The sequence below is a fragment of the Lissotriton helveticus genome, chromosome 12 (assembly GCF_964261635.1).
Source record: "Lissotriton helveticus chromosome 12, aLisHel1.1, whole genome shotgun sequence".
NCBI classification, from domain to species: Eukaryota; Metazoa; Chordata; class Amphibia; order Caudata; family Salamandridae; genus Lissotriton; species Lissotriton helveticus.
In genome coordinates this window covers 577771031-577797935 of record NC_136073.1, presented here as the reverse complement: position 1 = coordinate 577797935, position 26905 = coordinate 577771031, and the positions used below count along the sequence as shown (strand labels likewise).

Genomic DNA, 26905 nt, shown 5'->3' with positions numbered 1-26905 from the left:
TCAGTGACATCACTGATGACATCACTGATGACATCTCAAATGACATCACTGATGACATCACTGATGACATCTCATTTAACATTACTGATCACATCACTGATGACATCATTCATGTGATGATACGATGAATCTCTTCAGACTCTAATATAACCTTAGATACACTCAGTGTAAACAGACACTCACAGACTGTCACTCATCCATGGAGTTACTCACACACCTAGTCAGTCTTGCAAAGAATCAATCACACCTCCATTTCCTCAACTATATAGTTATACACACCTTACTTATTGAAACCTATAATAACACATATTTACTCTGTTATACAATCCCTGATACAAGTTCACAATAATCCATACAGCCACTCACACATTCACTGGCTCTTATGCACAGTTATTTATATATGTCAACTATCACATGTACTGTGTTTTACATATGTACTTACTTTGACATGTAGCACTGAGATATCCATTCACTCACCAATACACTCATGCACACAGTCAACCGCCCATACAGCTGTTTCCACATGCACCTTTGAACCCATACATCTAGTGAATCAACTGCTCACACATCTATGCACAGAGTCATACACCTCCCAGCCACCCACACACACACTCAGTCTCCCATACAAATACTTGGCCAACTAATCAATAACCCATATAGTTAGTCATATAGCTAATGATCAACACATGCATCAGATTACAAAACAACAGACACAATGATGCAGAATTTAAAACAGTTTAGTCACTAACCCATGCACTCAGTGAGACACATTTAATCACTCACTTATACAGTCAGTCATGCACCTACTAAATCCTTCATCCAGACACTTATACATCCACTCATTCTTCAATATGTAAGACATATTTTAACTTTACAGAAACATACAGTCACTGGATGTTGTCATCAGTGATGTCATCAGTGATGTCATTTGAGATGTCATCAGTGATGTCATCAGTGATGTCACTGACCATGTCATGAATGATGTAATATGTGACATCATCAGCAGTGGATTGCGGGTGCGCGATATATAGTTAGTGCAACTAACTATATATGGAATTTCAATGGTTTTGTGTGAGTAAAATAAGGTTTTGTAAATGCTAATTCCTAACTATATATGGTCTATAACCTATGGTTTTTTCAGTAATATATATATATATATATATATATATATATATATATATATATATATATATATATATATATATATATGAGAAATCCTTCCACAAGAAAAGGCAGGAGCCCAGAGGGGAACAGGTAGGAAAAGCTTTATTCCTTCAAATACAGCTCCAGTGGCGGCGAATGCATTTCGGCGTTTCGCCTTCCTCAGCGCCCAACACCGGAATAGTCATCACAGCTAGTTGTTCCCATTGCTTCTGAAGTAGTTGGTGTAGGTCAGCTCCTCCCCCAAACAAATGTCTGTCACCTGTTGCAGCCTGCTCATGATTGACGGACCACAACTCCCAAGATGCTCTATTTTGTCTGCAACTCGGGTCGGTGAAAAATAGGGGGAGAGTTCAGAAATGATGAAGTCTTTACAGCGGAACCCACAGAAGCAGGACACGATGATATATATATATATATTGAAAACCAAAGCCTCCTGTGCATTCGCCGCTTTCCCCAGTATGCGCAGGAACACCAAGCACGGACCAAATTTTCACAGTTAAATTATTTATTCGCCAGTCGGTTCATAACGTTTCGGCACCCCTTGCGCCTGCAGCGCCGTACATGATTCTCCATTTGAAGTTTGTTTTCCAAGCGGTACGTTCTGCTTGCTGGATCCGATTACAGGTATCCTTCGCGTTCTCGGCTGAGACCCTGGTCCTGTCCCTAGGAGTCCTGCTTCGTGTTTTCTGTTCGGCGGAGCCGAATTTATTCCTGACATCCTTCCCGCTTACAGCGGCAGCAGGGAAGGGCTTTTCGCGTTCTCGGCTGAGACGCGCTGCTGCCTTCATTCCTGTTCTGGGCTGGCGGTGACATTGCCGACTTCCTTCCCGCTCGCGGCTGCAGCGGGCAAGGATTTCTTTTTCCTTTGGAGTCCAAAGCGACTCCTACCGATGGGAGATTGTTGGCGGATAGCCTTAACTGGAAGTTCTACACGTCCTCCTCAACCCCCTTTTTTGAGCTCTGTTCATTTGTCGTCTCCTGCTGAGAGCCGGTAATTTCTTTCTGGATCCGGGGAAAGGTGTCCTGGTAAGCCTCGGAGGAGGATTTAACTTTGTACTTTCACAGTCATGCATTGAGTTATATCTCTGTGTACAATTAACTTGTGCTGGGCCCAGCTACTGGTACTGTTGAACCTTTTGTTTACTTGCAAGACTTTGTTATAGCAGCAACTTTTCCTGGATACAGAACGCTATCATTGTTCATACCCTGGTCCAATCATACCCTATGGTTTTTTCACTGGTTATTGGAGAGGGTTTACTTTTGGTTATTGGGAGAACTGACAGGGTATGTATGTGGCCTGGTATGCTTTTTCCTTAAAGATAAGAGAGAGGTCATTTGGCAGAACATTAACTCTTGCTTTGTGTTGTAGGAAGCTACTGATCAGTGTATTAGAGAAGCATCTACTACATCAGTCAGAGAGGAAGGGTTCACCCCCAGAAGTTGTGTCTAGGTAGGTGTTCTACTAGCGAGAAATTACTGAGCGTAGTTAGAGATACATGTTATTAATTCCTTCCATCTTCTTGTTTCAGGTATCCCTTCCGTTGCTGCTCCTTCCCTTTCCCATCCCTCGCTTGATTACCTCTATGCTCTGTGTATGATCATTCAGTCAGAGTGTGGGGAAATCAGGAGGTGGACCCCTTTGAGCATCGCCCTGATCCTGAGGAGTGTACGATCGTGACATAAACACCCTTTTATAATTAATTATTTTTTTAAAGTTATTTTAATATGAAATAGTTGTAAGTATATATGCTTACCTATATATCTTCAATATTTTTGTCCTTGATATCCTTGCAGTCAATATCATTGAACTCTACATAGTAAGCATGTAAAGATATGTTTGTCCTCAGCATTTTTACCGCAACATTTTAGTATTGCTACATTTTTAATTCAATATTATGCCAAATAAACCACCAGTGGACCTCCACCCTCATTTTTGGCTCTTTTCCAGTATATGGTTAATGTTCAAACTCTGCAACTTTACTCTTGCTTATCTAGTTCCACAACATCTCTGCCTTTTGATATTCAAGTGATGTTTTTGTCTTAGAGTGGTTGTTCCATGAATCGATTATCATCACTGTAAAAAAACATTTAGCAATAATACAGGGAACCTCCCTCCTACAGATGTCATCCAGTGACCCCAGATTCTAGTGTGGTTTCATGCTAAGTATGGAGAGTCACTGTACTTCTCTTAAAAATCTTGATTTAATCATAATTACCTTTTTCTTCTGCCTGAATATTAATAGTTAGGATATAATCTTTAATGTTAAAGGTGCTTTCTAAAGGGCCTTGCCACCTCAAAGAGGTGTCCTTGTGCTGAAAGCTTATGACTGGTGAAAAACTAATTTATATACCAAATAAGGATTGTGTTACTCACCCTGCAAGCATTTGTTCGCGGCATGTAGTGCTGTAGATTCACATGCTCTGCATACTCCTGCCATCTAGTGTTGGGTCCGGAGTTGTGCAAGTTGTTATTCTTTGAAGAAGCGTTTTGAGTCACAAGACAGAGTGATTTATCTGCTTGGTGATACTGCGCATGGGGATCAACTCCTTTGTTAGATTGTATTACCGCAGGCAAGTGAGAAAGGAGTGTAAAGCGTGTGTAAAAACAAGGATGTCCCATAATTATGTAATGTAACTCGAACGGTCACAGGCATCCAGGGAGGAGGGAGGGTGCATGTTAATGTATAGCACTAAATGCCATGAACAGATGCTTACAGGGTAAGTAACATAATCCATTGATTGGCATGTGTGGCTGTAGATATACATGTTGTACATAGACTGTAAAACAGTCCCTCCTTTGAAGCGATGGCCACTCTGTGGTAGTTTCAGTAGTTTGAAAAAGGGTCTGTAGCACTGCCTGACCTACATTGACCTGTTGGTGTGCTAAAATATCCATGCTGTAGTGTTTGGAAATGTGTGTAGGGTAGACCATGTAGCTGCCTTATAAATGTCAGCTATGGGAATATTTACTAAAAAGGCCACAGTAGCTCATTTTTTGCGAGTGAAATGTGAGTTGGGAGTAACGGGTAAAGGTCTTTTGGCAGTAATGTAACAAGTTTGAATACATTTGACTATCTATCTGGCTAGAGTGAGCTAAAGAATGATGATGGATTAAACCCAGATCAGTTGACTGGGGTGAGTGCTTGCAATGTTCAACACTCCGTCCATCAACCCCTTTGGTTTTGCTATCTATCTGGCTATGCCTGATTTGGATATATGGTTGCCTTTATGAGGTTGAAAAAAACGCTACAAAGAGTAGCTTTGTTTTCCTGAATGTTTTAGTTCTGTCTATGTAGAACATGAGAGCTCTTTTAACATCGAAGGTATGATGAGCTCTTTCTGCCACAGAATCAGGGTTAGGGAAGAACCAGGGAGCTCAATGGATGGATTGAGGTGAAACAGAGAGACTACTGTAGGTAGAAATTTAGGATTAGTACGAAGAACCAGATTGTCTCTATGTATTTGGAAGAATGGTTCCTCTAAGGTCAAAGCATGGAGCTCACTAACACATTTGAGTGAGGTAATGGCAAATAAGAATGCCACTTTCTATTAAAGAAATTGAAGGGGGTATGAGTGAAGAGGATCAAAAGGAGGACACATGAGTCTGGTTAAAACAATGTTATAGTTCCAAGAGGATGCTGGAGGAACCCGAGGAGGAATGACTCTTTTCAAACCTTTCTTGAATGCTTTAATGACTGGGATTTTTAATAGTGAGAGATGCTGCCTATTTTGAAGGTAGGCAACCATTACAGCGAGGTGTAACCTAATTGAAGTGTAGGCTAAATTAACCTTTTGTAAATGAAGTAGGTAGCAAATAATGTCTTGTACTGTTGCTTTCATAGGATCATTTGCTTGAGCTGACAGTAGCAAACAAAGGTTTCTATTTTGCAGCAAAACATGCTCTAGTTGTGGGTTTGCATGCCTGCTTAAGAATGTTCCTATATTCTTGTGATAAATTAGGATAGCCAAGATGACCTCAGAATTCAAACTGCTAAATTGAGAGTTTTGACATCCGGGTGTCTGATTTGTCCTTAATTCTGAGTGAGGTCTGGCTTGGTGGGGTGCTTCTCACATGGAACTACTGAGACATCTCGTAGTATCATGAACCACGGCTGAGGCGCCCAAGTGGGAGCTACTAAGATCATGTTTATCTGAGTCCCTGAACCAGAAAACAGAATGACAGGGAGAGGTGGAAAAGCATAGGCAAATATCCCTGACCAACTCATCCAGAGTGCGCTGACATTGGATAGTGGATGTGGGTACCAGGAGGGGCAGTTTGGGCATTTTATGTTTTCTGTTATGGCAAAAAGGTCTATTTGAGGAAAGCCCCACTTTTGAAAGTAGGGTAAGAGGACTCGTGGGTGGAGTTCCTGCATCCTGCTGAGCAGGTCTGCAAAATTGTGGTCTGCTCCTAGCATATATTCCACCTAGAGATGAATATAGTGGTGAAGAGTCCGGTTCCATATAATCTGGGACAGTTGAGACAGTTGTGACAGTTGAGAAGACTGTGTCCCCCCTGTTTTTGTAATTAATACATGGCTGTCATATTGGCCATCTAGACTAGGACAACCTTGTGGAAGAGGTGAGGTGGAAAGCCTTTAGTGCAAGGAAGATCGCCTGAAGCTCCTAGTTGTTGATGTGTAGGGATTGATGTTTGACACCTCATCCACCTTGTACTGTGAGGTCTTGTAGACGGGCACCCCAATCTGTCTCTGATGCATCTGTAGTGAGAGTAAAGTGAGGAATAGGGTTCAGAAAATGCAGTCCCTGTAACAGGTTGTTGGTTTTCTACCATTGCAGAGAATAGTGAGTGGGGTGGTCTATCAACGTTAGATCTTTGAGATTACCCTCTGATAGAGACCACTGGTGAGCTAGACATTAATGCAAGGGACGCATGTGCAACCTCGCATGGGGAACAATGGCAATGCAAGAGGCCATCATTCCTAAGAGACTCAGGGCGATCTGAACGGTGAGAGTTTTGTTTGGTTAGAACTGTGGTAGAGTTACCTGAAAGCTCTGAACTCGAGCAGGATTGGGATAAGCTAGTCCTAACTGTGTGTTGAGATTTGCTCCTTAGTAAGGTTGAACTTGGAGAGGTTGATGGTGAGACTTGGGGACATTTATTGTAAATCCTAGCCTGTGAATTAAATCCAATGTCAGTTAAGTGTACTGTTGACACTGTAGGTGGGTACCGGCTTTGATGAGCCAATCATCTGTTTATGGGAATATGCAAATGTTTGTCTTCTCAGATGTGCTGCAACTACTGACAAGCATTTTGTGAAAACTCAAGGTGCTGTGGTCACCCCGAATGGTGGAACTTTGAATAGGTAATGTTTGCCTGCTATGACAAATCTGAGGTACCTGCAGTGTTCAGGGTTTATTGGCATATAGAAATAGGCGTCTTTTAGGTTCATTGTGGCCATAAAGTCACCCTGTTGGAGAAGTGAAATAACATCCTGTAGCATAACCATATGGAAATGTTCTGGTAAGATGTATTGGTTGAGGGGTCAGAGATCTAAGATTGGTCTCAGTGACCCGTCTTTTTTTGAGAAAGTATAGGGAATATATCCCTGATCTCTGCTGTTGAAGTGGGACAGGTTCTATAGACCCTTTGATAAGAAAGAAGGGCTTTGACTTCTTGTTTGAGAAGGGTTAGATGAACCTGTGACAACCTGTGAGTGTAAGGGGAGATGTTGGGTAGTGTGGTAATGAGCTCCAGACAATAGCCATGTTGGAAAATGGCTAAGACCCATTGGTCTGTGGTGATGGATTCTCAGGCTGGGTGGAAAGATTGCAGTCTGCCCCCAACAGATGTGGAGGGATTGGGGGAAAGATTGAAGAAGCCTGCTTTGCAGAGGGTGTTTCTCTGTTTGCGGAGGTACCCCTACCCTTGTTGTTTCCACCTCTGAAGGAACCTCTAAGAAAGCTCTTTGGCAGAATGGCTTTGTTTTTGTTGACTTTGCTGTGTCAGTGTCCTTTTTTCATTTTGTCAAGGAAAATGTCTACTTGTGGGCCAAGAAGGTGCTCTTTGTCAAAAAGCATATGTCGTACTGCCTTCTGGATCTCTTGAACCCAGAATACCTAAGCCATGCGTGCCGTCTAAGAATTACGCCGGTATTAACACCCCCAGTCGCTGTATCCTCTGCATCTGGTACAAATTGGATTGAGTTATTGGTAATGGCCTGCCCTTCTGTGACAATTTGTTGTCACCTTTTGTGGTGTTCCTCTGGGAGGTACTGCAAATGTTCATCCATCTCATCCCACTGGGCTCTGCCAAAACGGGTCAGAAGGGTTTGGGAATTGGTAATACACCAATGATTAGCTGCCTGTGCTGCAAATCTCTTCCCAGCTGCATCTATTTGCTTACTCTCCTATTGAGGATGCAGAGAATCCCCCTTAGCCTGGCTGTTAGCTATCTTATTACGTATTATTAGCAACTATGGAGTCAGATGGAACTTGAACCCTGATAAAGAGTGGGTCAGAAGAAGCGCCTTGTATTTTTTGTATATCCTTGGGGTAATAACTCAAGCATGGGCTGGCTCTTAAAAAATGCCCTCAGAATGCCTCATCATGCTGGGATGTTTGGGCAAATACTGGGTGTATCTATGTGTGGAAGAGAGGGTATCAAACAAAAAGTCCTGTTCTAAGGACTCTTTGTGCAGCCCAACATTGTGGAAAGCAGCTGTCCTAGCAATTACTTGTTGAAAAGAAGTGTCATCTGCTGTAGGGATGGGGCAAGTGGGATACAGATTCGGATTGTTGAGGGTAAGGGGGTCAGTGTTGTGTGCAGCTCATGGGCCAGGATTCCTTAATGGCCCTTGTAACCTCCCATCGTCTGTACCTGGTGACCCTGGAGGTGAAGCATCAAGTGGGTCAGGTGGTGCAGATGTAGGAGGGGGTGGTGATGGTGGTGGTGGTAGAGGAGGTGGCTGGTGTGTAGGACTGGTGGCTTTGTCCATCAGCTTTCTTTTTTGAGGGACAGGGCTGTCTAGTGCCTCTTGGAAGGACAGCTTCCTCTTTGGTGTCAGAGAAGCAAGAATCCATCTGGTACCTTCCTGGATCTGAATTTTCCATTGTCGAATGTTCTTTTTATCAAAGATGGGCTCGACCGGAGACATGAAAGGCAATGAAGATTTAGAGGCTATCGGCTCCATAATTTTTGGGACTGCAGCTTTTGGTGTCGAACCAAGTTTTTTTCTCCGCACTGATGTAGAGATGGTCGGTTGCCAGCTCAATCGCGAAGGTCGTCTCGGTCCGAAGAGGTCGATGCCAAAGGCTTGGCCTGGTATCAGTTTTTGGTTGCCGGGCCGGAGGGCAGGGCGTCCTAAACAATCTTTCAGATTTGATCATGGCCAGGAGGCAGAGGTGGTCCGGCAACCTCTGTATGAGAATGTTTTGAGGCCTGCTTGGGTATTGGAGCAGGTTCAGGGGCCAAAGTACTCATCTGCTGACCAGATGGAAGGCTACACATCTTCATAGCAATCTCAAAATCACCCTTGTTTGTCCTCCGATGCTGGCTCCACCTGGGCGTGCTGCTCGCTGAAAATGTCAGGGGTGTCATCTCCGCTTCTGCAAGACATTTCCAATCAACGCACCCTTCGATCCCAAAGAGTTGTCATGGACTGAAAGGACCTACAAATATCGGATTTGGCTTTATGATGGTCTACCAAAGACACAAGTTGCACACAAGGTATTGATTGGTGTGCGAATATTTTGCTTGGCAATGTGGGCACAATCTGAAGGGTGTGCATTCCATCAGAAGGGCATCTCTGATGAAAATGAGTGCATGCGGTAGTAGGCCAGAGATGGGCAGCACCCCGAAGAGCACAGCGGGTCAAAGCCTGTATTGACGTAATTCGAGAGCAGTGCGGAAGCGAGAAGTTCAATCAAAACAATACAGTTTAAGACAGTAAAAGAACCAAATAATCATACCAAACAGAGCCGAAGCATAGAGGCATACACATCCAAACCGACAGCAGAGAGAAAACAATCTAACAAGGGAGTCTATGCCATCGTGCAGTAACACCACGAGGAGGAGTCACTCAGTCTTGTGACTCGAAAAACTTTCTTGAAGAAAAACCAACTTACAAAACTCCAAACTCAACACTAGATGGCAGGAGTATGCAGAGCATGTGTATCTACAGCCACACATGCCATTGAACATATATTTTTTGTTTTTTTCTGAAAAGTAGATGAGAGTATATTGTAAATGCTTGCAGAGGAAGACTGTTACAAACAGATTCCAAAGAAGGGTGCCAAGACAGAAAAGTTATGGCTGCATACTCCAGCTTGTTTGAAACAACAACAAGAATTTTGGTACCTGACCATAAAGTATGTTGAAGGCAGTTCTTCAAAGTTTTTTATCCATAGAAATCAGAATACACTTAAGAAAACACACAGCTAATACAACCTCCTTCTACTACACAAACCTGTGAATTCTGGTCTCCTGATCAAAAAGATGACACACAATATCATCTAAATCAGTTGTAGTCAAGACATAACACCTGATATGGAAAGTGATAGCACTGTTATTGACAGTTTTTTGTAGTTTCTGGAGTAAAGCCTTGTTATAAAAGGCATCTGCATGAAGGTTTTAACTTGACAAGATGCCACTCTGTGAACCTGCATTCGGATTGGTTGTTAAAACCAAGATATTAAGATCATAATATCAACCTGCCAGAATATTGTGGACAAAACATCAACTATTACAATACCTAAAGAAATTAAATATAGGAATGTGGAGATTTAAGATTCTTAACTCTACATCTATGTACTCTTTACGATACATACATCTTCAAAGTATGCAGGTGTGGAGTTAAGGATTATGAATCTATAATTACAAACATACGCTTACTTTCACTCAACAGAGGTATTCGATATAAAGGCCACAATATTCTACATATCAATCACTGAAGTGGCGATATTGCCCAAAATCTCGTTATAATAAATACAAACACTGAAGGAAAGCATGAGAAAAGAAACTTGATCAGACCTTGAAGCGATCCGTTTTTATGTAATGCAGACGCATTTCTTTTGGATTGGTCTGGAAAAAAAAGGACACAGCAAGCATTAGATACAAATCATAGCTGTCCTATGTGAGAGAAAGTAATGCAAAAACAATTCTGTTTCCCAAAAAGTGTATCTTGTGCAGACCCATTTTCTTACCATTAAGTATGGAAATATGCAACATAAATTAATGAAAATATAAATGTAAATATGGCCTGGCAAAAAGATAATAGTTGTAAAGATTATCATAGGCCTTCATGAAACAAAAGTTAACTATTTTGCTGATCCCTAATTATTTCTCAAACTTTCAACAAATAGGGATGCAAGACTTATGATGTTGTGTTGGGTCTGGAAAATAGCAATGTCATCTACCACTTAAAGTCATACAAATCAAATTAAGAAATCGCGGGTGGCATATCTGTCATCAGTATAAATACTAAAATGATACAAGACAACCTGGAGCTGCTTCTATGTTGCAACTAACAAAGTGTGATTATTTACACTGTCTTAAAAGTTCTAAGTTCCAATGCATCAGCATGGAAGATCAATAACATTGAAACACTTGATGTCAGTAGTATCTGTGGAAGGACTAAATGCTGTAATTGGATGAACTGTGGAATGGGCATCTCTACACAAATGAATCATTCTTCTTTGCCTTTCACATCAGTCAGCTTGACAACAAGTTTGGCACAAGGCTTCACATGCATATTAGGAATTGTACTCTTATCTGTTAGAGCACCCACCTTTTAGCACTACAATGGCTGCTTCTCAGAGTTGACAACACATTGTTGTATTACTGACAATTTGTTTGTCTCCACCTTACCCGCATGTTGGTTGTAAGTGCAGAAAATATTCCTTCAGTAAATGTCTGTGGCCATAAATTCAAATATTGCCTTTGTGTGTGATTTTATTTGTGTGCAGCTTAACTGAATAAATGCAAAAACCAATTGTAACATTTGTTGGATGCCTACTTAATGGTTCATCTGCTTACTACTACTTAGATTGAGGCCATTATGAACAGCATCCCTACCTGTTTACCATTTGATAACCTGTGTACAGATGTGATGAATAGTCTCACTCTCACCTCTTTCCCTAATCTAACACAAGAGGACCTAGTACTCTTATTGACAAAGAAAAAGTCTGGTTCTCCAAATAACATTTGCCCCCGCAGGTTTTGAAAGCAGTATGTACCCGGTTGCCTGACCATATATTGTCTTTTCTTAACAAACCTGTCAATATGGGGGTGGTCCCTTGGTCCTTTAAGAAAGCAATTATTGCCCCAATTATAAAGAAAGCTGGTGCTGATCCTAAGGATATGAAAAACGTCAGGCCTATTTCACTTTTACCCTTCTTTGCCAAACTACTCAAGGCCCACATAGCGTGTCACCTATGTCTATTCATTGAAGAGTCAGGCTTCTTGGTTTCTGCACAAGCAGGAGATCGACCTGCACACTCTACAGAAGCAGTGATTATGTCTATGGTTGATGATATGCGAAAAGAGGTAGATAATGGCAGCGCCCAAGTACTGGTGTTGTTGCATTTGTCTGCTGCCTTTGATATAGTCGACCATGGTATTTTGGCTGACCGGATCAGGGCCGCAGGCCTACGAGTTTCTGCTTTAAACAGGCTTCTTTCCTTTCTGAAGGACAGATTTCAATCTGTTAGGCTACCTTCTTACTCATCTTCAGAGGTGCGGGGTTCCTCAAGGTTCTTCGCTGTTTCCGCACCTTTTTAACATCTAAATTCGTCCCCTAATCAATGCCCTTAAACACGAAGGAATTAACATCTTTCATAATGCAGATGATATGCAACTACTATTTATGCTTAGTGATTACCCTTCATCACGCTACATGAGACGATGCGGTTCATTCGTGAATGGATGAACAGCAATCATTTAAAGCTGAACCCCGATAAAACGGAGACAATGCTTACAAAAAGTGAGGTGAACTATTGGTGTCCTTCGGTTTGGCCTAGCGAGATGGGCTCTCCCCAGTCACCTAAAAAAGCTGTAAAAAGCCTGGGTGTTATAATAGATGCAGAACTTACTTTTAAGCAGCAGCTAGGAGCTGTGACTTCTGCCTGCTTTTGCCAGCTTCGTCGCATAAAAATGATTACAAAAATCCTTCTGAAAGAGGCTTTGATCCAAGTGATTTTAGTGTTAGTTATGTCTAGATTAGATTTTGCTAATGCTATTTACCAACTCCTTCAGCTCAGGCTCCAACTTATTAAAAACCAGGCTGCCCGGCTGATTTACCCCCTGCCTAAACGTTGGTACATTACACCCGTAATGATGGACCTTCATTGGTTGCCTGTTGCACAGAGATCAATGTTGAAAGCTAGCTGCATGATTTTTAAGTCTTTGTACTTGAGTAACCCTTCCTTTGTGAAGTCGAGAATTATTGAATACTGTCCAACTAGAGCTTTAAGATCCAGTAACTCGCATCTCCTGACGATTTCGTCCTGGAAAAAACAAATTATCGGCGGGCGCAGGTTTGCCATTATTGCCCCTCGTGTATGGAACAGCTTGCCTTTGGAACGAAGGGCATTAATGGACCTTGCCACATTTAGGAAACTTTTGAAAACACAGCTTTTTAGACAAGCTTATTGCTAAGTGAGGTGGAATTTGACTGGTTACCTAGCGCCAAGAGACCATCTGGTGGATGTGCGCTGTACAAATGTGCAGTAATATAACATAACGTAACATAACTACTGGCTACAGGGGTGGTGTGGTGAGAAAAAGAATGATGGATTTAACCCAGATCCTTGTGACTGGGGGTGAATGTTACATTGTCCAGCATTACATCCATAAATTGTTTCTTTTGCATGTGTTGCGGGAAGGGTATGCCCAGACGTGGGTCCCATGGTCACTATACCACTGGATTCAAGCTAGCCTGGCTGATGAACGGTGATGCCCTGTAATCGGTCCAGCGATGCTTGTTTCTGGTCCAGGGAGGACTTGGCCTGGCAGTTCGGGCAAAACTGTTTCCACACGGAACAGGGTCAAGACTGATTTGCATATGGCTGGGTCCAAACTGGCCTGGTGTGGTGAGCAAAATAATGATGGATTTAACCAGGATCCTTGTTACTGGGGGTGAATGTTTGTATTGTCCAGCATTCCGTCCATCAATTGTTTTTTTTGCATATGTCGCCCTAAGTGGGAAGGGTATGCCCAGACATGGGTCCCGTGCTCACTACACCACTGTATTCAAGCTAGCCTGGCTGATGAAGGGTGATGCCCTGAAACCGGTCCCAGGATGCTTGTTTCCGTTCCAGGGAGGACCTTGCTTGGCAGTTCGGGCTGGACTGTTCCCACAAGGAACAGGGTCAAGACTGATTTGTATATGGCTGGGTCCAAACTGGGGTGGTGTGGTGAGAAAAAGAATGATGGATTTAACCCAGATCCTTGGGACCGGGGGTGAATGTTTGCATTGTCCAGCATTCCATCCATCAATTGTTTCTTTTGCATATGTCGCCCTAAGCGGGAAGGGTATGCCCAGAAGTGGGTCCCATGGTCACTATACCACTGGATTCAAGCTAGCCTGGCTGATGAAGGGTGATGCCCTGAAATCGGTCCCAGGATGCTTGTTTCAGGTCCAGGGAGGACTTGGCCTGGCAGTTCGGGCAAAACTGTTTCCACACGGAACAGGGTCAAGACTGATTTGCATATGGCTGGGTCCAAACTGGCGTGGTGTGGTGAGCAAAATAATGATGGATTTAATCAGGATCCTTGTTACTGGGGGTGAATGTTTGGATTGTCCAGCATTCCGTCCATCAATTGTTTTTTTTGCATATGTCGCCCTAAGTGGGAAGGGTATGCCCAGACATGGGTCCCGTGCTCACTACACCACTGTATTCAAGCTAGCCTGGCTGATGAAGGGTGATGCCCTGAAACCGGTCCCAGGATGCTTGTTTCCGTTCCAGTGAGGGCCTTGCTTGGCAGTTCGGTCTGGACTGTTCCCACAAGGAACAGGGTCAAGACTGATTTGTATATGGCTGGGTCCAAACTGGGGTGGTGTGGTGAGCAAAAGAATGATGGATTTAACCCAGATCCTTGTGACCGAGGGTGAATGTTTGCATTGTCCAGCATTCCATCCATCAATTGTTTCTTTTGCATATGTCGCCCTAAGTGGGAAGGGTATGCCCAGACGTGGGTCTCGTGCTCACTACACCATTGGATTCAGGCTAGCCTGGCTGATGAAGGGTGATGCCCTGAAACCGGTCCCAGGATGCTTGTCTCTGGTCCAGAGAGGACCTGGCTTGGCAGTTCGGGCTGGACTGTTCTCACAAGGAAAAGGGTCAAGACTGATTTGCATATGGCTGGGTCCAAACTGGGGTGCTGTGGTGAGCAAAGAAATGATGGATTTAACCCAAATCCTTGTGACTGGGGGTGAATGTTTGCATTGTCCAGCATTCTGTCCATCAATTGTTTCCTTTGCATATGTCGCCTTGGCAGTTCAAGCTGGACTGTTCCCACAAGGAACAGGATCAAGGCTGATTTGCATATGGCTGGGTCCAGACTGGGGTGGTGTGGTGAGCAAAAGAATGATGGATCTAACACAGATCCTTGTGAGTGGGGGGTGAATGTTTGCGTTGCCCAGCATTCCGTCCATCAATTGTTTCTTTTGCAGAGGTGAAGAAGGGAGGCACAATGGCTGACTTAGGAGGCCTGGTACTAGGATGAGAACTAACCATAAACTAGGCCAAGAGAACAGTACTGGCAAGCCACAGACTACATCTTTGGGTCAGTTTACAACCATATCCAGATGTCACAGATTACACCATATGATGAAGATGACTAAAGTGAAGGGGCCAATTTGCTACCCTTCCTAACTCAGTTTGTGGCAGACTATCTGGAGCGTCAGTATTCAAGCAGCTTGGACACCCCTTCATAAATATAAATGGAATGCAGTTTGGGACAGCTACGTAAATTGCAGCCTCTTTAAGTGCAGTCTCTTGGAAGGTGGGGGAAATTGTGGCTACCCCTTCCCACAGTAGAGACAAAGTCCTACATTCCCATTGAAATATTGCAACCTCCTTTCACTGCATTTGAACTTCTGTTCCTCTTCACGGATGCCCTAATGGAGCCAAACAAGATGGCTTGGAATAAACCAAGATCCGCTCCATCTGTAAACAAAGTTATTGCCTTCTGAAAGCATTTCCAGTAGTCACGGCAGCCACAAGGAGGATTGAATCTCGTACAGCAGTGAATCAAAATCCTGCTCTGAGGCCACAACATTACGAGGGTAACTATCTGCATCCCTTATACCACCGGCCATAGACCACCTTAATTAACTATGCTCATCCTGTTTTTACACGAGGCTCTCGTATCCCCACTGGTTTAATTTTTCAGACACAGAAGCCTCAAAATAAGCCCCGTGATTGCTATCTCTTCATGTAATTCAGTATACTACGCACAGCATTCACTAATGATGCGGCCACCAACTATGGCTCACTACCTGGGACTAATTTAAGTGAATCCAGTATTGGGATCATTCGACAATTCCAAAATCCTCCCCATCCAGAAATTGAAAACATCTTCTTCCAATAATATGGACCATCACTTCTGTTTTTTAATTCCGTAAACTATTTCAGAATGCTCACCCAGTCCTGATGATGATCTAAAGTACCAAAAGATCGAAACGTCGTCGTCCCCTTGTTGAAAATCCCCTCACTTGTACATATTGTCTTGGATTTCTATGTCTATCTGTGTGATATTTCGTGTATTGTCACTTCCACTTAGTCACGTTACGCACCCTTGTCACTTATGTGAACACCTGAATGTACTTTTGTAAATATCAATCTGCATATTATGATTAAATAGACTATCTGTCGCCCTACGAAGCGTGCACCCCTAGAATGATTTGCTCATTAGACCAAACAATATTTAACCTTGTGTTACAGGACCTCATTAGGCCTACCCCGAACCACTGTTCCTATCATAAATTCTGAAAGAAGCCAGCTCCAGTAGATCCTGATTTTTTTTGTCCACACAAGCTTTACTAGAAGGATTTGTGGTCACAGCTTCGTTTTGCTCCTAGCAAAGCCCAGTAGAATTCTCCACTGTGGCTCCAGATACGGATCCGAAGAAGCTGAAGACCCTGGGTAAGATGGTGTTTTTGGCTGGGAGCCTGGCTATTAACTCAATGATCACAGCATGCTTGCAAGCCAAATGCCTTGTGGGAAATGGCAAACATGGTACTGCTGAGCCTACCTGATCACATGAAAGACAACTTTTAACTTTGTGGTGGTATGGGTTGATCAGGATACTTTGAGACAAATTCTCAGGGCAGACCTTGACATGATGGATTTGGAGGCCAGGGTCAAGAGTTCCTAGGTAGCTCTACTTAGACATGCCTGGCTGCGATCCACTGATCTTTCAGGTGATGTGCAAGCTAGTCTGATACACATGGTGTTCGACAGCTCTTGCTATTTGGTGATAAAATAGACATGGCTCTTGACAGGTTCACAGCAGGCAGGACAACTGTCTGATCTCAGGGCTACTCAAAAGAGCTGCTTTTTTGTCAGCACCAGCCTTCCTAGTCCACCCAACCAATCAATCAATTTGAAAGCAGTACAGAGACCAGCCCAAAGGCAGAGAGAACTAGCAACCCTCCTCCTCCTGATTCTGTCCCTCACCATCCCAGAAAACTGATTTAGCTCCCACTTAAAGAAACGTGTGCAGCCTGTGGGAGGAAGGGCATCATCCTTTCTGCAGTCCTAGAAAGACGTGGAGATGGACCAGTGAGTTCTACACATTATAAAGGGAGAACCTTCCTTTAAAATAGCTTGTGCCCCAGATCTCTCTGCCTCAGTCCCTTCAGGAGGTGGTTGCACTTTTACGAAATTAGAGGTGGAGTTTGTCCAGAAGCAGGATATTGGAGGAGTGTGGCTCAATGGTTAGAGCGGCAGACCCTGATGCAGAGTTCTGGCCAGGGACCAGGGTTCGATTCCCGCCTCGGTGGGGTCTCGGGCTCAATTTCCTCGGACCTGTTAATTCTCGCCTCGGTGCCTATTCTAATCACGGGCCCCACGCCGCAACTCTGGGCAATAGCTTGCTTAGCCTCCACACCGGCCCCAACAGCGCTAAGGATGCCTGGCTTCACCCTGGGGGTGCCCAGGAGTGGACACTTCACAGGGAAAGCCAGGAGGGGTTTCACAGCGGTATGAGTATCAGCGCCAGGAAGCTGAATAGCCGACACCGCAAGGTGACCGTCTGGTGACAGTGCGCTCTATGAGTACCATGACATTTACATTTACATTTACATTGGGCAGGGGTACTAGTCGCTGTACTTTCTGGTTTCCAAAAAGGATGGTGGTCTGTGTCTGATCTGGGCCCTGAGGATCTTTCATTTTTACTAATGCAAAGAGAGCTTCAAAATGTTGTCTCTGGCTCAGGTGCTTTTGGCACTTGAAGTGGAAGACTGGATGGTATCCCTCGACTTGAAGGATGCGCACTTCCACATACCGATCCTGGAGTTACACAGGAGACACCTGCAGTCATAGTTCCAGTCCTGATGGCTCTTAACCTGCTAGGTCTACTTGGTTTGTGCAACCTACTGGTTGCTCATACACGCTGGCACACGAGGGCTCTTGTGTTGTTTCTCGAGCTGTCGTAGTTCCAACAAGGGCAATCTGAAGGACATCATCAGGATTTCCCCGGACGTTTAGTCGGATGTTATCTGGTGGTCGGTAGAGGAGAACATGACACAAGGGAAGACTTTTTATCCACCAACAACAATGGCTACCATTGTGATAGATGCTGCCAACTTCGGTTGGGAGGTGCACCTGACAGAATCGAGCGATCAGATGCCCCTTTGGTCTCCAGATAAGCAAATGTTGCATATCTATCGGCTCAAGCTGAGGGCAATTCTCCTGGCCCAGAAAGCCTTCCTGCCCATGTTTTACAGCCAATTGGCCCAGATTGGCAGACAACACTACTGCAATATGTATGTAAGCCAGCAGGAAGACACAAGATCTCATCTGCTCTATTGTGAAGCTCTGAGACTCTGGACATGAGTGAAAATGCATGGGTGCATGGAACCTGGCTGGTGGCCAATAATCTGTTAAATATGAATGACAGTCTAAGTCAGCATTAACTTGCAGAGCATGAGAGGGGTCTCCATCCAAAGGTCATCAGGACATCTTGGCATGCTCAGTGGTGTGCTCTTCAAGTAGATGTTTTCACCATTCTTGAGAATACACTCCAAAGTGTTGTGCCCTCCATATTCCTCTGCATAGAGCCTCGGGGATGAGAGCTGTTTGACATGGAATTTTTTGCTTCACTAGGCATTTCCCCCTAACCCTTGATTCCTCGATTGTTCAGAAAGATGCACTAGGAAAGGGCAATAGTCATTCTAATTGCTCAAGGCTGGCCAAGAAGAATATGGGATGCAGACCTCCTGATACTCTCCCTGTGTCCCCTATTCCTGCTGCCTCTTAAAATAGACCTGATAGAGGGCAAGTCCTGCATCCCTAATTCTAGAGCCTCCACCTTCATGTTAGGAGATTGAGCGGGGACAGCTGAGCTCCTTTCAGTATGCCAGAGGTAGTTCGCCTTATCCTGTCAGCTTGTCACTTCTCCACAAAATTGGTTTGTGCCGAAAGGCAGAACCGATTTGTTGCTTGGTGTGCAAAAAACAGTGTGGATCCTTTGAAGGCACACATTTTTGATGTGTTGTATTTTCATTGTTATTGGCCCAGCAAGAAATGTGGTGTGTACAGTTGTTATTGCTGCCAAGTCAAAACTGATTTGCATATGGCTGGGTCCAAATTGAGGTATCATGGTGGGCAAAAGAACAATGGATTGGAATGCTACCCAAGTGATTGGACTTATTGCAAGCATTCCTCCCATCACCTTTTGTGTGTTTGATGTAATGCCCCAAGTGGCAAGAGTATGCCCAGACATGGGTTCTGTGCTCACTGTGCCACTGGTACCAAGCTACTTCGACTGACAAGCCCCAATCACAGTTAAACCAATCTTGGGTTGCTTGTGTTCTGGTTCAGGGAGGACCTGATGTGGCAGGTCAGGCTGGATTGTGCCTATCGGCGCAGGGTCAAAACTGATTTTGATATGGCTGGGTCCAAACTTAGGTGCTATGGTGGGCAAAAGAACGATGGGTTGAAATGCAGCACTGAGGAATTGCCAGTGGATAGACTTATTGCAAGCAGTCCTCCTATAACCTTTTGTGTGTCTGATGTAATGCTCTATTTGGCAAGGGTATGTCCAGATGTGTGTTCTGTGCTCACTGTGTCACTGGAACCAAGCTACACCTAACTGACAAGCCCCAATCAGGACGAAGCCGATCTTAGGTTGCTGGTATTCTGGTCAGGGAGGACCTAACCTGGCATTTAATATGGGGTAGTCCATGACAATTCCCACATCTTTCTCCCCACCCCTTCACACCAAACAGGAGGGAAGACTTTATTGGCTGGACCTCGTAGGGGTATCAGAGTTCATATTAACTGGACAGAGAAGTTCAGATCTGACAATAGCTCTTTGTCCAATATGTGAGCAATAAGAAGGGCAAGGCAGTACAGAAAAGACTCAGTTAACATGTATCATCCTCTGCTTTAAGATCTGTTATGCATTGCTAAAAATGATTCTTTACAAACAAGAGCGCCCCAAATATTTGTGCAAAACTAAGTAATTCATGTATGCGGAAGAATACCGATTTGCACAAAATTCATTTATAATTTAGATATGGGTATGAAATTTAAACTGTACATGAGTTTGTACAAACCAGTGTTCTTCCGCATATATTATTAAAAAGAAGCAACCAGGAACAATCTGAACTCATTCTATTAGAGTAAAGGCATCCAAATCAGTGATGTCCAGAGGAGTGGACTTAGCAGACATATGTTGCATACTGAAATGGGCTTGCCTTCAAACATTTGCAAAGCATTATTACTTGGATTCAGAAATGAGAAGGGATGGCAGTTTTACTCGTTCAGTGCTTCAAAATTTCCTAATCTGATCATTTCTTCAGACTTATCACATGGGAGGGGGTACTTATGTGGTATCTATTCACAAGGTGAGGAATTTTTAGCTAGAAGCATCCCGTTGTAAAAAAACATACTTACCTTCAGTAAAGATCTTTCAGGTGAATCCTTTACCTGTAGATTCCCCCCTATCCTGCCAACCTCCCTGTTCTGAAGGATGGTCATAGGCATATGATCAATAATACAATTCCAATTGAGTTCTGTTGCACTGCATATTCAGGGTCAAATTAAGTTGACTTTGTCTTTACCTCTAAGGGCTTGGAAAAAATGGATGGAACAGACACCAGGTCACTTGAGGGCGCTATATAGATCCAATGATGTCACATCTGTACTGCAATTGACATCAAGATGGAGCTGAAGCCACCTACTACTGTTTTATATGTAAAAGAGAACATTCAAGTAGGTTGTGTAGGAAGACTGCCAAACAGAAGATATACAAATACAGAACTATTTATTAAAGAACCTTCTAAAGACTGCATCTTACTCCTTATGGGATGGTTTACCCTACTTAAGAATAAGGTATGTACCATATATTTGAGATTAGGGGAAGCTTACATCCATAGAAATGTGGTCCTCTTACTGGAGAAATTCTCAGACCACTGGCCAAGCAAAGGGATGCATATTATCTTAAACTGGTGTCACTACAGAGTATATGTGTAATGCTAAAGTGTATTAAGAATTCAGGGTATGTTTAAACAAGGCTACATAGGAAACATAACCATAAAGCTTTAGCATAGCTGAATCAATGTCACAAAGTTTTTTATATATAAAAATATATGCCAATGATGTTTCCTGGAATTTTTAAAAGAAGAAGGATTCACAAAAGGATTGCAACAGCTGAGGTATTGCTCACTTACGATAATATCACCACCACGCACAAACTGAAGACGTATCTGGAAGACAGTGATGTCCAAAAGATAAATAAGGTCACACAGGTAGTCCATTATGAGCCAATAGTGGATATTTGTTGGGGTCTGGTACGGAAAGGCCCAGCGCACTGGGATCAACCAGCAGTTCCAGTTCCAGGCCAGGACCACGAAGAACAGCCAGAGGACATACATCAAATCTAATGGAGGAAAGAGAGTAGAGCGGAGAATGGGAGAGGGTAAAATAATATCAGAATAGAGAAGAAATGCCAGAGATAAAAAAAGGAAAATGGATTAGAAGATTACAGGATAAATGGCGTGCCCTTGAAAAAGATGAGAGTAGTATAGGATGGGAGATGATTGTAGGAGATCAAAGGGGTACACCATGGGTGTCCATCGAAGCTCCAGGAGGGCCGGGTACATGGCATATTTTCAAGGTAACTACTGTATAAGTGCATTCATTTCTTTCAGATTAATAGTATGCACATTTATTTTATGTGGAAATACTGAAAATCTGGCTTGTATTCACTGCCCTGAATTGTAGACCAATTTGTTGGAGAAAGAAGAAAGTGGACTGTGAGAAAGCAAATTAAAGTGTAGAATATGAAAAGACACAGTGGAACAGTCATTCACCAACATGCAGACATCACTCACAATCTCCAAATAGCATGAGCAGACTGAAGGCCAGCCTAAACAATCTGTGAAACTACATGCCCTTGTTATCTCTCAAACTAATTTCCTCCAATACTATTGGCCTACTTAGTATATCGGTCAGAGTTTCTTCTGACCAACACCCATGCGCTTTCGAGACTGACCAACCGACCGACCTCAGATCGGGTGGTCAGAAACCGCAATTACAATACAACCGCACATGGTGCAGTCGCAAACTCACATTTCCCTATGGGAGCTCGTAAGGCGGTCTGAAACTGGCTGCAGCACAAGATCCCATAGAGAAATGGGAGTTTCTGTAAATCCCTGCACAGTGTGGCAGCCACCTCACGGTGCCTGCCACACAGTGCAGGGATTTACAGCAGGGTACCATAGGTGCCCCCTCAGCCCCCAACGGGAGGCATGGACAAAAGGGGGCCTCTGCTAGAGGACCCCAAAGTCGCTTTCCACATGGCTTTCCATGTCGGAAAGCCCTACATCGAAAGCCTGTCGGAAACCGATATCATAATCCGGACAGCCGAACAGTCGTCCGCATGAGATTATGGTGGAGGTTCCAACTAGCTGACGGGCTCCTTGTTCCTGTCGGGAATCATAGTGTGAACAATAGTGATTTTCCTCTATGTCCTCTCCAAAATCCAGGATATACTTCACATTTAGCTTTATTGGGCTATATGCAGTTTGCGAAATGTAGTCTCTTGCCTCCTGTTCCTGATCAGAATGTAAAATCTGAACTGATGGCAATGTTGATATCTTCAAAGGTGAAAGTAGAGCCCTCAAAAATGTATCCTTGGATGGTGTCATCATTGACGGTACTGTTGTTAACGGTACCAGAGGCATCAACAGCATAGTCTGTACCATAGTGTAGAATGAGTACAATAGATGGCATTGTCAATTACAGCAAAGCCGCCATCGCTGGAGCAGACTCCATTGTCAAGGGGATTAGCGTTGTCAGAGTCAGCGTCAGATTTGCTGTTGGCCGAGTTGTCGCCGTTGACGCTAATGGTATCATCACTAATGGTCTCGTAGACGACTAAGTCATCGTCGACGGTATCATCATCAACGACAAAGCTTTGGAATTTGATGATTTTGACGTCTTCTTCAGGGGTTGATCATCTGCTGTCCCTTAGATCCATGTTTTTCTTATTTCGCAACAGAGAGGTTGGCTGTAAGCGCTTTTCCAAACAAGTCCAATTCAGGAAATTAAATAAGTCTCCTTTTTTGTGCTGCCTTCGCGGAAGTGCTTGGAGGAGCACTTTTCACGGAATCTTCCCCTGAAGAGGGGACATCTCTTTTAGAAGAAGGGAACTTCTGTTTAGCAATCAGTTACAATGCCAACCTCCTTTCTCTGTCCTTAAGAGACTTAGTTGAACAACGTCTACACAAGGCACTTTTGGATGGGTTATGATTTGGATGAAGGAAATAAATACACTTAAAATGAGGGTCATCAATGTAGAGATTTTTTGTGACCACAGGTTGTACACGATTTGAAAATAGATTGCTTGTCTCTATCAGCCATGGTGACAATTGGGGAGAGTTGGCTAGCAAGTGAGAGCTCACTGGCCCAGAATTTAATACAATTTCCCCCCAAAAACAACTCACAGTACTTTAGTGTTTAAGATATGGCTGGTTCAAATCCAGGACAGCTCAAGAAAAATTTAAGGTTCAAGGAAAGGTTAGAGCAGAGCTCCATCAAAGGACTCCCTCACACACCATGTGCTGTAGAAATCCGAGCTACTGCAGCTTCTAGGGGGAGTTGGAGGGCTTAAGCTTCCGCCTTATTGGTTGAAGTTTGAAATCTTTCATATGAGGTAGACGTGCTACTAAATATACAGTGTTGTTTCATGCCTATGGCCATTTTACACTGTATACTGTATGCTTTATATTTTACACTGTATACTGCTATTTTAACGTATTGGGGATTTCCAGCCTGACGGCGGGGAAGGATTCAAGCATGTTTATATATAAAATCCTATGTTGGAGGAGGAAAAGTTACTCACCTGTAATCCTAGTTCTCTTCCAGAGAATCCACATTAAAGTCATAAGCACTAAATAGTCCCGCCCACGTGCAGGGATCCCAGAGCACTTCAAAACATTATACATATATATATATAACTTTTTACAGTACAGTACATGCATGTTTGCAGCCTACGAAACGAGGCTACAAATAGCAACATTTTATTTTAATTTTGAAAAGGGGGCCAAATACATAAAAATGTGTCACTAATACTAAAGTGGCCATAGAAAATCTTCCCCAAATTTCTTTTTAAAAGGAAAGGGAATGTGTGACATTGTTAGTGAATAGGCAAAGTATAGCAGAGAAAAACTGGCACAGTGTCTTTAAAGAGCCTCATAGCACACCCATCATGTCTCTCAAGTGACTATTAGGTCTTGTTATTTTTACAAAAATTGGAAGTTCTTGGGTGAGGGATTGCTGAAAACTGTCTTATTTCTTGTCCAGGGAGGTGGGAGGGTTGCGTATGACTTTGATGAGGAGTCCTCTGGAAGAGAACTAGGATTAAAGGTGAGTACATTTTCCTTCTCTTCCAGGGGGGCCCTCATCAATAGTCATAAACACTTAATAGAAGAGCAAACCCCTTCCATAAAGAAAAATCAGACAAGCAATAGAGAACAGCTCCAGCAAATCACCCAAAAAGGTGCCTCAAAGAAGCCTGCCCCACTTGAGTATCCGAATCTGAATAAAGATAACTGTGTCTAGTGAAAGTATGAACAGATCTCCAAGAAGCCGCTTTACAGATTTCTCAAATGAAAATATTTCTAAGAAGGGCTACTGTAGCAGCTTTTCTCTGTGTGGAATGCACTTTAGGTCTACCAGGTAGAGACTGTTTACTACTTTCATGCCAGCTAGCCAAACAGGAGCCTATCCATCTAGAAATTGTCTGCTTTGTTGAGGGTAAACCTGTTCTTACTGGACCATACGATATGGTCTGATTTTTGTATATCTTTAGGTTTGCTTAGATATAATTTCAGAACTTTTTTTAAGTATAGAGAATAAAGAGTTTTTTTCTGCTGGAGTTGCCAGATTAGGAAAGAATTTAGGTAAAGAGATGTTTTGGTTAATAAGAAATTCCGTAACCACCTTAGGAAGAAAACTGGGGTGCATTCTCACTATTACTCTTTAACAATGGAATACTGCGTATGATTCAGTATCACATAAAGCCTGAATCTCACTTACTCTGTGCGCAGAGGCAATAGTGACTTAGAAAGCTGCTTTCCATTTAGAATGTTAGAGGATGTTTATGGATTGGTTCAAATGGGAGTCCCATTAATTTAGATAGACCATTGTTAAGTTCCCAAGGAGGGGGAAGGTTACTTAACAGGAGGAAATACCTTTTTAATACCTTCCAAGAAATCTTTTAACTACTGGTGTTCTAAAGAAGGAGGTTTTTTGATTGAGATTTTCTATAGGTAGACCTTACCAGATGAAGTAGGTAACGTATTACCACATCTTCTTGATACGAGGACGGAATGTGGCTGATCTGAGTATGCCATAAGCAAAGTCTCTTCCACTAAAAGATATACAATTTTCTAGTGGAAGGTATTTTAGCTTTTCATAGTATATTCATGCAGTCTTGTGGATGTCCTTATTGTGGGAATTCAGGAGACACACCGTTAAGTTCAGTGATGGAAGGTTGGGATGTAAGACCTGGTCTTAGAGCTGGTACAGGAGATCCTGTCTGCACAGCAAACTCTTGTGGGGTCTCTCTGATAGGTGAAGCACATCCATGACCCACTGTTGATGAGGCCATTCCAGCGCTGTCATTATCATTCTGTTTTGGACTTGTAGAATTTGATGAGAACTGTCATTATTAGAGGTAGTGGGTGAAATGCGTAAAGAAATTTCTTTGACCAGTTTATTAAAAGGGTATTCCCTTCCAACCGTGGTTGGTAGAATCTGGATGCATAATCTTGGCATGTTCCCTGTGTTAGGTACTGCAAACAAATCTGTTTGTGGATAGCCCCAGTTTTGAAACACTTTGTGCAAGCCCTCACTGTTTAGAATGCAGTTGTCAGCTGAGTGAGCCCACTAGTATGTTCTGAACATCTGGAAGGTGAACAGCCATATTGTCACACTTCTGGTTATTACCATTTCCATATGGCTTGAGTTTTGAGGGATAGTGGTTGCAAGTGAGTTCCTCAGTGCTTGTTCAGATAATACATTGTTGTTGTATTGTCTGTTTAAACAAGAAGGCAGTTCACTGTTATGGGTGGGAGAAAAGACTTCAAAGTCAGATAAACAGCTCTGTATTCTAGAAGATTGATATGATATGTCTTTTCTTTGTCTGGCCATACTCACTGGGTATGTAAGTGTCCCATGTGAGGTGCCCTTCTCTGGACAGATGCTTCTATGACCAGAGCTTGGACTGAAAGATCCTTATGAAATGGTATCCCTTTCAGTAAATTCTTTGGCTGTTTCCACCATGGAAGAGATTGGATGCAGACTGCGAAAGAATCAGCTTATTTTCCAAGTAAACAGAGAACGGAACCTTTTAGCCTTCTAGGCATTGTTGTCACGGCCTCATGTGAAGTCCTGCATGTAGAACCCAAATAATGCAAGAGACTTCTGACCCCAGTAGGGATGAAATATGTCTTGCTGTTGGATGAAGAGTGTGCAAGAGATTTTGAAACTTCAGAGAGATTCATGATAGGCTCTCCTCTGAAGGATGCACTTTTGTGAACTGTGTTTCCAGTATCTCTCCAAGGTTTGTTATTTTTTGCACTGGGTAAGTTATAGATTTCCTGGGGTTCCATTGAAACTTTTGATGTTTCGTTATTATAGGAATGTGGCAGTAGACATCTTGAAGGTCTATTGCACACATCCAGTCTCCTTGATGTAGTTGAGGATAGATCTGACGTAATGCCAACATCCTGGACTTTTCTTTCTTTATGTACTTGTTTAGTATTAAAAGATTGAGAATGGGTCTGGATTCTTCTTTTGGTCTTTTATACAAACCAGAAAGTATCGAGAATACATTCTCAATGCTCTCTGGGATAAGGAACCTCCTTTACAGCAGTTTTCTGCAATAAACTGTTGATCTCCTCCTGCTGCAGATTTTTTCTGATAAGCCGATGTTTTGGCTGGCGGACAGAAAGAGGAGGGGACTTGAAACAAAGAAAGTACCCAATCTGAACAATAGTCAAGACCCATTTGTTTGTTATTATGAAATGCCAATCTTTCAGCT

At 43.1% G+C, this 26905-nt stretch overlaps 1 protein-coding gene across 1 annotated transcript in view; it reads right to left on the bottom strand.

Annotated features, from left to right (window-relative positions):
* The window catches only part of CNGB1 (cyclic nucleotide gated channel subunit beta 1), a 1191945-nt gene that overhangs the window by 267094 nt on the left and 897946 nt on the right, over positions 1 to 26905 (bottom strand). The window contains 2 exon segments of the mRNA XM_078668834.1: positions 10157 to 10207; positions 21027 to 21235. Coding sequence (XP_078524960.1) covers positions 10157 to 10207; positions 21027 to 21235 — 260 coding nt within the window.